This window comes from Leptonotus elevatus, chromosome 3 (genome assembly GCF_054856555.1).
Source record: "Leptonotus elevatus isolate MCC_2025b chromosome 3, RoL_Lele_1.0, whole genome shotgun sequence".
Taxonomy (NCBI): Eukaryota; Metazoa; Chordata; class Actinopteri; order Syngnathiformes; family Syngnathidae; genus Leptonotus; species Leptonotus elevatus.
Window position 1 is genome coordinate 13,233,938 of NC_141241.1, and position 13,743 is coordinate 13,247,680.

The 13,743-nt window shown below is 39.0% G+C and overlaps 2 protein-coding genes across 2 annotated transcripts in view; one reads left to right on the forward strand and one right to left on the reverse strand.

Annotated features, from left to right (window-relative positions):
• The window catches only part of LOC147177012 (hexokinase-1-like), a 22,460-nt gene extending 18,011 nt beyond the window's left edge, over nt 1-4,449 (forward strand). The window contains exons 19-21 of the mRNA XM_086071949.1: nt 3-90; nt 812-957; nt 2,364-4,449. Coding sequence (XP_085928075.1) covers nt 3-90; nt 812-957; nt 2,364-2,508 — 379 coding nt within the window. The 3' untranslated portion in view covers nt 2,509-4,449. The remainder of the gene's footprint in view (nt 1-2; nt 91-811; nt 958-2,363) is intronic.
• Nucleotides 4,438-13,541, reverse strand: tacr2 (tachykinin receptor 2). Its single transcript, XM_086071951.1, has 8 exons — nt 13,400-13,541; nt 10,660-10,794; nt 10,269-10,564; nt 7,638-7,832; nt 7,213-7,363; nt 7,031-7,150; nt 5,661-5,737; nt 4,438-5,583 (listed from the first exon to the last, which is right to left on the reverse strand). Exons 1-8 carry the CDS (start codon nt 13,427-13,429, stop codon nt 5,391-5,393), a joined length of 1,197 nt encoding a protein of 398 aa, XP_085928077.1. The 5' UTR covers nt 13,430-13,541; the 3' UTR covers nt 4,438-5,390.
• Nucleotides 13,542-13,743: the final 202 nt, after the last annotated feature.

A 13,743-nucleotide genomic window follows, 5' to 3' on the forward strand; every position in this document is an offset into this window, starting at 1 on the left:
AGTGACAGATTGGCGTTACTACAAGTGAGGTCCATCTTGCAACACTTGGGACTGAACAGCACCTGTGATGACAGCATCATTGTTAAAGAGGTACGTTGCACCAGATTGTTGAATACAAAAAATAATAAAATATTCATGGCCCCTTGATTTGAAGCTGTTGAGAAATGTAAAAATGATAAATGTTCACTGTTTGTCATTTAATACGACTAGGTTTAACATTCATGGTATCGTTTAGTTGGTTTTTATTTTTACTGCCTTTTGAAGCTATAATAATCTAATAAATGGAATACTTAAGCCCAGGCTGGTCTAAAAGTTTATGCTGTAAAATTATTATACACTTATTGTTTTGATTAAAAGCTTTCTTAGTATGTGCTAAATCCATCTTTTCCCTCATATTTGACTTAAGGTATCCGTCCCCAGGGGTCCATCTTGAGTCTGATACTATTTTGAATTTAAAAAGGTATTTTTATACTGTAATGAATTTGAATTGAAAAGGCTATTTTAACATTGTACTGCTGCCATTTGCACTTTTACACTCTTAATATATTGTTCTCACCACAGAGGGTTAGCAAAGCAAACTCTTGAACCCTATTGCATCTGAGCTGTGGTTTCAAAAGAAGGCGTGAGGAAATTGAACTTACAAAACACTTGCACAACCGTGATTTGTGAAAGAGTCTTGTGTGTGGATGTGAATGTCTCCTTTTAATGTTTTATGACCTGATGAGATTCAGTTTTGCGTCGTGTGACAAGTATCGCAATGAAGATAAAGCGTTCTTTCTTTCTTTTTTTTCCCTTTTGTGGTTGCTTACAGGTTTGTGGAGCAGTGTCACGTCGAGCCGCTCAGCTCTGTGGGGCAGGAATGGCAGCAGTAGTTGAGAAGATCAGGGAAAACCGAGGATTGGACTTTTTGAATATCACTGTTGGGGTGGATGGCACGCTCTACAAACTGCATCCGCAGTAAGTTGCACGATTATTCTACTCCAAACAATTTTCTGTCTCATCAAATGCACATAAATTGGTCAAGCCCTGTTTTTTTCCCCCAACCAACATTCCAATGATTTTCTGTCATTTTCCTAAAGCAGTTGTTCTTAATCAGGGGTTTTGCAGAGGTCAGCACACTCCCTGTGTCTGTGTCCCATTCATCTCACTCGTATGATTCATGACAACTAGACAGACACTGATGTCACCAAACAGTAGAAAGACTTTTGAGATAGTGATTTGTTTTTTACGTGTCTTTGCGAGCAATACTTTTCTAGCATGGTAGACAAGGGAACCGACTTTTGTTGCGAAAATGATATGAAACTCACGGGGTTCAGTACTTCCAACAAAGGTGCGACCTCTAAAAGTTGAAGGTCATTTAAAGTGGATTTTTTTACATTTTTGTGAAAATCTGTCTCTTAAATTGCACAACTTCATTGCTCAATTCTATGTGTAAGGTATTTTTACTTTTTCATTGCCTTTTTGTTTTTGGCAATACACGAGCAGTCTAAAAAATGGATTTGAGAGAAGAAAGACATGATGAGAGAAGATGAAGTATTCTGTATATGTGAGGAAGATAAAGGTCCCATTCCATCAAACAAAAACGAATATAGCTTAGAAAAGGGCCTCCTGCTCATTTCCAATACAAAGGAGTTTGCAAACCAGATAAAAGGCAACAAAGATTATAATTTATTTATGTATTTATTTTAAATGTGGCGTGGCACTTAAGGGAATGTAGGCAGCCTCCAAAGTAGTGAAACGCTATAATGTATCATTACTTGTCAAAGTTAAAAGCTTAAGTGTTTCTCCTTTTTAGTCAAATCATTACTTTTTTATGTTTTCCTATACAATGTCTAATTTAGCCATTTTCAGCAATAAAAAGTTAATATTTTTTTGATAACGTGATTTTTTTTTTTATAAATGTACAATTAATAATTTAAAAATATTTTTTGCCACTTGTTGTCAGCTGAAAATGACATCACAAATAATGACCAATCACGGCTCACCTGTGTTTTGGGTTTGGTCATGTGACAATAGCAAACTGAGCCATGATTGGTCGTTACCTAGGCACGTGGTGTCATTTTCAGTCGACAGCAAGTGGCAAAATGTGTTTTTAAAAGGTATTAATTGTACATGTAAAATAATTAAAATTTCAAATTAATTATAGACAAAATATGTATTGACTTCTTACTGCTGAAAATGAGTCTAGTATCCCTTTAACAACGCCTACATTCTATGTCCAGCGATGAGCAAGGGTTCACTCACTGTTTGTCCTACTGGTAAAATATCATGTTCAACATTTGAGGTTCCACTGTACATGAGGAAATACAGGGATCTGGTCTTATCACTTAACATCATCCCAACTCATTATCTTGTCTGCGCAGCTTCTCTCGGATCATGCACAAAACCGTCAAGGAACTGGCCCCTCACTGCCATGTCAACTTCCTGCTGTCGGAGGACGGCAGCGGCAAAGGAGCCGCTCTCATCACAGCCGTGGGCGTCCGCTTGAGACAAGAGCTCCACAACTAATAACTGTCACGGTCCACGTCTTCTCTTGACTTCCGACTGGCCCCTCAATGCTCTGCCATCTCCTCTGTCGTGTGTCCATGTGGGAGATTGTTACGTAGCCTAATCAACGTATTAGCTAGCCATAGCCATAGCTCATTCAATTACTCTACACACACCCGCAACTTTGCTCTGTGGTGTGAAATGTCGCCACCCTCAGGATTTTTCTAGTAATTGCAAGGTGTCAGTTGGTGTGTTCTTCCATGATGATTCGTAGCTGCGGGGTGAATAAAATATATATTGATACCAAAGTCAGCAGAATGTGTCTCCGCAAAAGACACAAATGTGATGTGAAAGGGAATTTTGTGGTTGCTTTTAAGATTTTAAGATGTTATTCTGGTATACAATATATTTTACATGTAGTGTTATTTATTTTATTTTTATATCTAAAAATGATTGAACGCAAAATAATGACGAACACACACACACAAAGAGGAAGCTGTTATTTCTAATCGGCTCAGTCCTGTAAACATGAACATAGAGCATCCAATCTCTGCTCGGGTCACACAGGCTTACAGCGTGCTTGTGCTCCGATTCTTCCATGTTTCTTTCTGTCTTGTAATCTACTGTAAAATATGTCCAAAGAACATTTGTATTTTACCAGACATTTGTACAAATCTTGGCGTGCAGCGTGAATCCATCAGTTCGTTAGCAACAGCAATGAAAGTGCGTGAGGTGCTATCATGAGTCCCTGTTGAAGCACCACTGGCCCAAACCTATTGGATATTACACTTGCTGAAACTTTAAGATGATATGAAATACTCTGATGAGGAGACTTTTAAATGTTCTCACTTCTTGGATTATAAAAGCTGTTTTAAGGGGAAGTCGACCCAAATTTGGGTTAATTTTTTTTACAATATGTTCTATGCAGCCCCACTAGTCTAAATATGGCAATCCGGTTAATATTGTGTTAGTGGAATATGAGTTAAGCAGCAAAATCCAGCTGTTTTAATCCATCTCGGGGCGGCCATTTTGCCACTTGCTGTCGACTGAAGATGATATCAATGTTGCTCAGGTCTCAGGTAACAACCAATCACAGCTCAGCTTCAGAAAACAGGTGAGCTGTGATTGGTCGTTGCCTGACCCCTCCTGAGCAACATTGATGTCATCTTCAGTCGACAGCAAGTAGCAAAATGGCCGCCCCCTGAGATGGATAAAAATGGCTGGATTTTGCTTCATAAATCATATTTCACAAATGTAATATTAATCAGAATGTTATGTTTAGACTAGTGAGGTCACATATAACATATTGTCAGAAATGTTTAAGGGCGACTTCCACTTTAAATCTCAGGAAGAAGGTATTTAAATGATCATTCCATTAAGTTGTATTTATTTATTGTTTTTCTTTACTAAAAGTGGATAGTGGCGCATGAGTTGGAAATAGTCTTTTAAGTTGACTCCTGGCGTCTCTCAGGGCTCCATCCTAGGTGCATAGCTTTTTGGGATTTAAAATATTACGATTGTTGTCGAATCTACGTGCACTCTCAGACCCTCTTTTGTTCCAATAAGAACGGCTTTTGAAACTTTTTGCATACCAGATGGGAGAACATGTAGAGTATCACAAATGTAAACAGCATTGCAGCATTGACATAGCAGTGAAGCCGCTACTGTGTTTTACATAAGTTAAAAATCGGATTTATGTGGGCAAGAGAATCTCAAACCAATAAGAACGCCTATGAATGTCAACATAAACCCTGTCCCCCCCCCCCCCCTCCAATAATCACTCCATCGTTACACTATTGATCACATACTGTAAACTTGCTTTGCTGTATCTGTCCAACACTGTCAATCATTCGCTAAATAAAATCAATGTCAGAATTACTTATGCATTTGGCCTATTCAGCTGACAGTTATGTGGCCAGTGTTTGTGAACCAAAATAAAATATGCAACCATTTACTGGAAAATAGTCTCACATTTATTAAATACATTAAATATGGTTAAGTCTTGAACAACTACACTGTTTTTGCGGACAATAAACTGATTCTTCACAATGAGATGCTGCTTCTTAGTAAATAGCATCAAGAAAGTTTTTAATCAGTTCATAATGATTGATTACCACAGATTATTCACCTCACAAAGCAATTACATTTACATGACATCAATAGGCGCATCTTTTTCCCCCAAGCACAGCGTACAGAAGAAAAAGAGTGAGTAAAAAGACAATAATTAAGCAAAAGCTTCATTATTGAAACTAGAGAATTATTTTCACATTTTATTTTATCTGTATGGCTCTGCATACATTTACACCATCAAAAATGTCATCTTGAATATGTCTTACATTGAATATGCATAATGGATTTAATGTATTCTGCCAATAGATACTGCACTGGACACTAATAAAGCACATATGCATTTCCATCCGCCCCCACTTCAAATAGCATGATTTAATCAGCGTCCAAATTATCCAATTTAAATGTACATAAATTATTCAAATAAATAATATCTTCATTAAAAATCCCAGAAAGGCGTTTTTGGTATATACATGGTTAATTCCAGGTAGTCAAACTTAGCTTTTGAATGTTAAATCTGTTTCCCATAAAGAGGTGTCATATTTGAACTTCCAGTATGAGAGCGCAAAAACACCAACTTTAGCACACCTAAGCGGTTCAAATGGCTTCATCGTCACTATACGCACTGAATTACACGCAGAGTGAATAAAATAAGACAGCCCTCAACAACCATAGTTTGCTTAACACAATTATTCAAAACCATCATCACTGCAACATGTCGTCAGTGCTTCGCAGGAGAAAAATAATGGCAGCTTCTCTTATTATATCACTAGATTGAGCCTGAATGTCCATGTCGTAGTCGCTTCCTAATTAGTAACAGCCGTGATGACTTGGCATCATCCTTGACCGCAACCTTTGTTTGCGTCACCTGTGCTGTTGGCATGGATGGAGGCACGTGGGCTGTTTTTGCGCAGGCTTCGTGTCATGGTCACTCTGAAGGTGTGTGTGTGCTGCAGCTCCATCTTGTCCACCTCTGACACTTTGATGAAGGGACACCAAGAAAATGCATGGCGGAAACCGGCACGGAACCTGCAACGGAAGGGGAACTTTTTTAAAACAATTTGTTTAGGATTCGGTCAAAGTAGGAATGCAAATGTGAGATTTACCTTTGGTTTAGACAGCAGTAAATGATGGGGTTGTACATAGTCGAGCTCATGGCTAACCAAAAAATGGCCAGGTAAACCTTTCAAAGATAAGAAACATAATTAAATAAAGGCATTATTTGCACTTTCGTCACATTTGCTCAGTTAGTTTGTTAGGAGAACAAGATGCAGTACCTCAACACGTCCAAAAGATGACACTGTTTTCTCTGTTTCCAATATATTGACAGAGACGTGACAGCGTTGAGTCACAAGCGGTGGCCATGGAGTAATTTAAACTCGTATCTCAAGACGCAATTGTACAGTAGTGTTTTAACTGAATGGTGAACTTAATGTGTCTTCATAAATTTGTCTTATAATTCTAATAGTTTGATGCTTTTGGTCCTCAGTGTGGCACATTTGCCTGTCATGTCAATACCAAATTTAACGCACCTGCTCTCCATTCACACCTGAGACCTTGAAATACTAATAAGTCACATGACTCCTGCGAGGGAAAATGACTAACTTGGACAGTTTCACTTAGGGGTATACTCACTTTTGTTATCAGTGTTTTAGACATTAATAGCTGTGTGTTCAGTTATTTTAAAAAGCTGTATTTTCTTCAGTGTCATTCATGTAGTTACATACAAAAATGTGAGTTCTGTACTCATTTTTGTAAGATCTAGTTACTGTATGACCGCCTCCTATGAATTATGCCTGGTAACAAGTAGCTTCAAATATTTTAGACTCTTTAGACTGTTTTCAGATTCAGGCGGTCACTTAGTTAGTTAGTTAGAAATGTAGCATTGGAGACTCAGTTCACCCCTGTCCCAGAATGAAAGTGGTACAGTCCAATCGATATCTGCCCATTAATTTCCCAGCTTCTAGCATACATGGAATTGACGCTATTTAGTTTTCTGATAAAAGCGCAGATTTAATTTGACTGTTTCCATGGTCAGTTATGATTAATTGTCATTTAAAAATCAGTTAATTAGTTAAATACATTCATAATTGTTATGCCCGTCCAATTACAATGACGCATGAACCATGAACTAGCCTGCTAGCTACAATGGCGAGCTAACAGATGGACAAACACAAACAAGTAAGGCGCTCCAAAATATTTTCGGGTATCATTTTGCACTTACCAATTTGGCCTTGGAGGTTTTTTTATTTCTACTACTTACTACTTTAATTGCGTAGTGAACAATAGTAGATACAGCCTGTGTAGTTTAGAACGTGGAAGAAACCATTATTTTGAGGGGTTGGTGGCGCCCTACTACAAACTAAACTTAATTATTAAACGATTATACACATACACACACACACACACATGCACACTTGAATACTTTATATAAGGATCGATGCACAACAGACGTATGATGGAAACTCATGCTGACCTGTTGAATATAATGTTGCTTGTAAATTTCTGTGTTGATTGATCCCAGTATAAAGTAGATATGGTAGGGCAACCAGCACAGAGCGAAGGTCACCACCACAACAACCATCATCTTTACTACCTAAGAGACAAAGGCATAAAGTCAACCCAGCTCACACACATTTCAAGTGGGAAAAACGTGACCTTTCTCTTTGCAGTGATCTGGCTGTGGTAGTGGTCCGACGCCTCTCCTGGGATGTGGCCCCCCCACAGGGTCTGGCCCACCAAACTGTAGGTCACCAGCATCACCAGTAAGGGGAGCAAGTAGATCAGCAATATCACTGCAAACTGGTAGCTACAAGGTAAGAGTTAGTATTTTTGTTAGTAGAATGCCAGAACATGTTCCAAAAAGTTATAATTAAAATAGAGATGATTGTATTATTACTACTGGCTGGCTTCTCCAGCATGCTACTTGATTTTAGCAGGGCAGAAATGCCATTTTTGTGTGTGTGCGCAATTGCCATTTACTGCCTCTGTCATGCCGCAGAAAACAATCTCATTGTTTATTTGGCTAACATTTCAATGTTAGTTGAGGTTTGTGCTTTTTAGTACATCACATCACGTCGCACCTGAGTTGGTGCGTTCCTCCGTAGTCATCCGGCCAATCAACCATGCAAACAGTTCTGGGGTAATAAAATCTGGTCACGCTGTAGTAACACTGCGGGAAGGCCAGCAAGACAGCCACGATCCAAATGAGTGCGATCACGACTTTGGTGGAGGTGGAGGAGAGGCGGGGCTTCAAAGGGTGTATGATGGCCATGTATCTAAAGCAGTAGTGAAAGGTCAATGAGTTCACATGCATTCTGAGCAGACACTAACCACGCGCAAATCTGACATGTAAGAGAGCATTAATAGGCAACATTCATTGATCAGTCAGGCTTGAAAAGAGAAGATTCGAGGAGATTTTTTTTGAAGACACCTTTGTGTGACGTTGGAGATCTCCTGTCCCACAATCTTGACAGGGTCTTAATCCAACCCAATGGCCCAAACAATTGAAATGAAGGACCGTTGCACTTGTCATATATTATTTTTATTTCTGCAGCGTGCCCATCCAGATAAACCTCAAGTGGTGAGCTGCTCCAGCCACTAGCTGACAATGACCTGGGAGAGAGGGGCTCATGGTTGCCCGTGGGTCGGACCAGACCCACATTTGAAAGGCCCAGCTTATTTAACACCTATTGAAAGGCGCATTTTATTCTCTACTGTGATTCAACAAATGGTGACAGATGCATGCTTTTAAATCAATTATCACATAGACTTGAGAATGGAGTCATTGTGGAATGGTTGCATTAGTCAGAGACAGAGACAATGATCATGTTCCATGTTTTCTCTGCAATCGCCGTTTTATAATTGCTTGGATTATTATGTTGTATTGTGGGCAGAGAGAAACTGTGTAGTTGTGTCATCTTTATCCTATGAATAATCTTTCTACTCTACTTAAATGGCAAATATATAGCAGGAGCTCATTTCACAGATTTATATAAAATGCAAGTCGCTTTTATATCTGCAAATTAAATCATTAATCATTCAGTTGAATCATTTAGCACCACAAGAGTGGGCATATTGGAATACATATTTATGATTTGTTTGTATTGCAGAAGAATAAAAATTTGTAAAAAAAGAAAATGCACAAGCACAACATAAGAGGAAAAAAAGAACCTACTGCAAGTTACAGTACTAATTATATATGGGATATAATATAACATGATATTTGAAGGGCTATATTTATATGCAGATTTATGAAACAATGCTGAAACCAAAGTAGTGCTGTGAGAGTGTGAATTCTTAAAAAAAACTGATCTTGCAATACATCAGCGATGTCTTTAGTGTCTAATGCTGTCACGAGGACTGTCCCTATCGAATATTTATGGTATTGATTAATCTATTGATTATTCCATCAGTAAATTGAAGAATCGGATACAATTATATTTGGCATATCACATTTCCCGATTACTGTTTACCAACTAGGGGTGTTAGAAAAAATCGATTCGGCAATATACCGCGATTTTACAGCGCGCAATTCTCGAATCGATTCGATATGCGGCCGAATCGATTTTTAAACATCTATTTTTTATGGGAATATTCAACAAAACGTCTTACTTAGAGTTAGGCTTCACACATTAAGCATGAAAGAATGTTATATTAATGGAACATTAAGCTTTAATATTTTTATTTCAGTGCTGTTCAAACATGAAACAGACTGCAACCTGTTTGTTAAATGCAGTGGCTCAGTTATAAACCTGAATTTTCAGATAAATAAATACATTTTCATACAAATCTTACAGTGTACATGTACAAGTTTACTGATGAGTATTTTCTAAATGAGAGTTAAAAAAAAAAAATCGCAATAATCAATTTATAGATTCGTATCGGGATTAATCGAATCGAATCGTGACCGATGAATCGTGATACGAATCGAATCGCCAGGTACTAGGCAATTCACACCCCTATTACTTAACCAATTCTTGTTGTTCATAAATTAACCTGCTGCTCATATATTGAAATTAAACTTGTTTCTATTGATTAAATAAAGCGTCTGCTCACTCAAAATAAAAACATGCATCATGCAAAAACAACAGACACTAGCAGTTGCAAATGGTACAAACTTAAATAAATAATACACAAAATAGTAAAAGTGACACGCTGTTGCTGTTCAATGCTGAAGTGTCTTCTGAATCCACTCTTTTCTATCTCGCCAAAGCTGTCTTGTCTTGTCTGGTCTGTTTGTTTGTGGAGTTCTGTCAGCATCACGTACTGCTGTGCAAAATCACTTGCTCCTCACCTCGTAAAGTCTTTATCGAGCCAAAGCACATATTTACCACTTGGAAAACCTCATGGCACACCACCTAACAAAAAAATGTCACGAAGAGTATGTCTACTGAAATAAAAGCAATCTTCTCTCAATTTACTTACAAATGGACTTACTCAGTGTAAAATCTGGCCGTGGTAAATAAAACCCACAGCTCTTATTCTGTTGTATGAATACAAAAGTTGAACTTGCCAACCAATGGAAGAGCATTTAATTGCCGTGCATGTCACAATGTCACAGTCATAGACAGATACATTATTTGTCGTAAATTAAACATAAATTTGGTACCATCTCCACTCTGCGTGCTTGCGAGATGCAATGCCTGCATCATGGCCGACCGACCATGTCAGGGGCATTTAGCGCTTTTAAGTTGACCAAAACCTTCCCTTACCTGTCCACTGCGATGGCAGCCATGGAGTAAATGGATGAAAACATGGCGGTGATGGGGAAGAAGTTTTGGAATCGACAGTAGCCCAGGCCAAAGTACCAGTCGTTGTGCAGCGCATAGACAAAGTTGAACAGAGTGTTGAAAGTTGCCATTGAGACATCGGAGAAAGCCAAGTTGACGATGAAGTAGTTGGTCACAGTCCTCATCCGGCTGTGAGCCAGAATGATCCAAATGACCGTCACATTCCCGGTGACGGACACCAGGATGATGAGCGAATATGCCAAAGCCCACAGCGCCACCTGAGGTGAATGGGGCAGAAGAAACAAGATACTTTTTATGAATCTATTGAACTTCCTTGTTCTGAGATTGATCTGAAGCAAGAACTGACTTGTACCTGCCAGTCAGGCTGCTGAAATTGATTCCCTGTGGTCTCATTTGCGTCCTCCAGCGAGTCTCTGGTGACGAGCAGTGGCAGCAAAGTGGCCTTCGGGTCCCGTTCGATACTGTCCATATTCGCGTCCCTCGTCACCTGTTGGCATAGGAAACCGAATGTCAGAAATAGGAGTGCATTAGGAGCTCCATTCATGTCCCCCGGAGGAGGTACAATTTACATTAGTGTTGCACTCAGATTGATCTCAATGTACAATTTCCCGTGGCCAAGCAGGCCAACAGACTGCATTTATGTCCACTATGATGCTCAAGGGTACAAAAACAGTACCTTCAAAGGGACCAAGGTAGCTGTTCATACTGCAAGACTTGTTGTTGTTTTTATTTTTTGAAACGTGTGTTTCTATTGAATTCTATATCATCCGTAAAAACAATTCCATCTAATCAGGGGTATGTGGCCTTGGTGGAGGTCTCCACGTTGTTAAATATTAGATAGCTAGCTAGCTGACTAGATAGATAGATAGATAGATAGATTGATTGATTGATTGATTGATTGATAGCTGACCCGCATCTGTTATAGGCTGATAAAATACTGTGGGTGCATAAGGTGAAAGGTAGAATGAATAAAATGACCCCCCCAAAAAAGTGCTGATGTAAATATAGAATTTGATTACACATCACTACTAATAAGATCTACATTCCCTTCACAAGAAGTGACACAAGATTTTGTTTTACTGCACATGTTGGGTTGAGCAATAAGAGTTCATAGGTCCCCTCAGCGCCATTTAAATGCATGACAGCCAGGACAGTGCATGGCCACTCCAGCGATTGGCTGTTCAGGGTCATAATGTAAATGCCAACGCTGACCTTAGGTTTATTTTACTCCAGGCAACGTAAGGGTGAGCTCACCCGTGACGCTGAGGAAAAGCGCACCGGAAAATGGATGGATGGATAATCCGAAGGGAATTTGCCGCCATCATAAAACTTAATTGGCCTGTTAGGATTATTTACTGCTGTACAAGTGTAAAACCAATTAACTAGTTTATAGTAAAATTGTATTCAAATAAACCTGCTCTCTCTTTGAAGACGCACAACAGAAGTGTTTACAAAACTGGTCCAAACCGTAATTTTGGGTTAGCCCTAATTCGTGAAATAATGTCGAATAATAAAAAAATAATAACCTATACAAAAAAATAACAACAAATACACTAGCTCATTACAAGCTCATTAAAGGGATGTTTGACTCTTTGAGGCATTTTCAGCAGTAAAAAGTTAATATTTTGTCTAGAATTAATCTGACATCATTATTATTTTTCATGTACAATTAATAGCTTTAAAAACTAATGTTTACACTGAGGGATCATGCCTCACCTGTTTTCTGGGTTTGATCTGCAAACTGAGCCATGATTGGTCGTTACCTACTTCCTCAGCACAAGTGATGTCATCTTCAGTCGACAGCAAATGGACATGGTTTTTTTTAAAGGTATTAATTGTACATGAAAAATAATAAAGTTATCGAACTAATTCTAGACAAATTATTAACTTTTTACTGCTAAAAATGGCTCAATAAGTCAAGTATCCTTTAAAAGTTCTGATACGACTGTGACGCTTTTGCGCCCCCTTGTGGAGCTATCTCCCGTAGGCGAGACACATGCATGCCTCTGTCTCTCTTTGTGATAGAAGAACCACACCAGTTCTTGTTAATCCTGCATGCTTAGCTGGAGTCTCACAAGATTTGCTGTATGATGATTTTTATTATTTTTTTTACTTATTGACTGAACCTTTTTTCGTGTGCTCCAAATGACTACTTTAGAGGCATTTGACTTTGGAGGTTCCGCTGGATGCGAGCGGAGCTGTCCTTGGTGCTTAAGTAGTTGATAGCTTTCTAAATGCATTTTCTTTGCTCACTTGAGCATGGTCTATTAAACTCAAGTGTGTAATCCATCACAACCCATTAACTCTTTCTCATTCAGCAACCTCCGATATAAAACAGGCCGTAGGCCAATATTATAGCTCAATGAATATAAATTGTAATACAAGTGGCATTGAATACAAATAGAATATCAAGGACCAATACGCCCTCCCCTTCCAAAACCATGAGGTTAATTGAACACTCCAAATTGTCTATAGGTTTGAATTTGGCTGTGAATGCTTGTTTGTCCAAAGGTGTTCACCGCTTAGGCTCTCACCCAAAGTCAGCTGGGATGGGCTCCAGCTCAGCCGCAGACAAAGACAGCAACAACAAAAAAAGGAGGAGAAATACACATTTGGTTTGGGCTTTCATTAAGAAAAATCCCCAAACTATCATAATTGGGAAGCGTTGTAAGGTTATGTAATTATTTTAGTCATAATATTAGGTACACTTGTACGAAAGCTATATCAAGCATCTTGCCTTGCAAAAAGGTAAATTCAGCTTTTGAAGTCATACCTCACTGCATCTTCCTGAGCTCTGACCCATATTTTACCCAACCAAAATATTAGAAACAGCTAGTACAGTAAACCACAATAATTAATACATTATTAGAGAAACACATACTCTTATCTTCATTTATTTGACACAGAATTACATTTTCAAACAACATCCCTTCCTCCATCCTCACATACTATCTCCAGTGAGCAAGTCTTTGCAATTGGCTCGCAACAATTATCCAGGAGCAATCGGCCCAATTGATGAATTAGTGCAAAGCAACGCTGTGCAAGTGTTCTCTATAAAGAGGAGCAAAATTTATGTGTTGTGTTATTCTTACCTTACGCAGGAGAAACGGGCAGTCTGTCATCCGCGTGTCCACTTGCTTCTAGATTACAGCCAAGAATTAAGTGTCCCTTGGCGCGATGGATAACCAGGTCCAATCCATCAAGACGCCCCCATTGTCCCTCGCTCTTCCACTCTCTCTCCCTCTCCCCCTCTCACACACACCCTCTCTCTCTCTCTCTCTCTCTCTCTCTCTCTCTCTCTCTCTCTCTCTCTCTCTCTCTCTCTCTCTCTCTCTCTCTCTCTCTCTCTCTCTCTCTCTCTCTCCTGGAATGTATAACTTGCAGATCATCCACTTGAGAGTGACCGAGGTGCACACGCGCACAGACACTTGAATGC

Excerpts from the sequence above, each read along its gene's own strand:
- tacr2 (XM_086071951.1), bottom strand. The coding sequence starts at position 13,429 with ATGACAGACTGCCCGTTTCTCCTGCGTAAG. Across the intron at positions 7,151-7,212 it reads AGATCACTGCAAAGAGAAAG|GTAGTAAAGATGATGGTTGT; the intron begins GTCACGTTTTTC and ends TTTGTCTCTTAG. Across the intron at positions 5,584-5,660 it reads TACTGCTGTCTAAACCAAAG|GTTCCGTGCCGGTTTCCGCC; the intron begins GTAAATCTCACA and ends CTTCCGTTGCAG.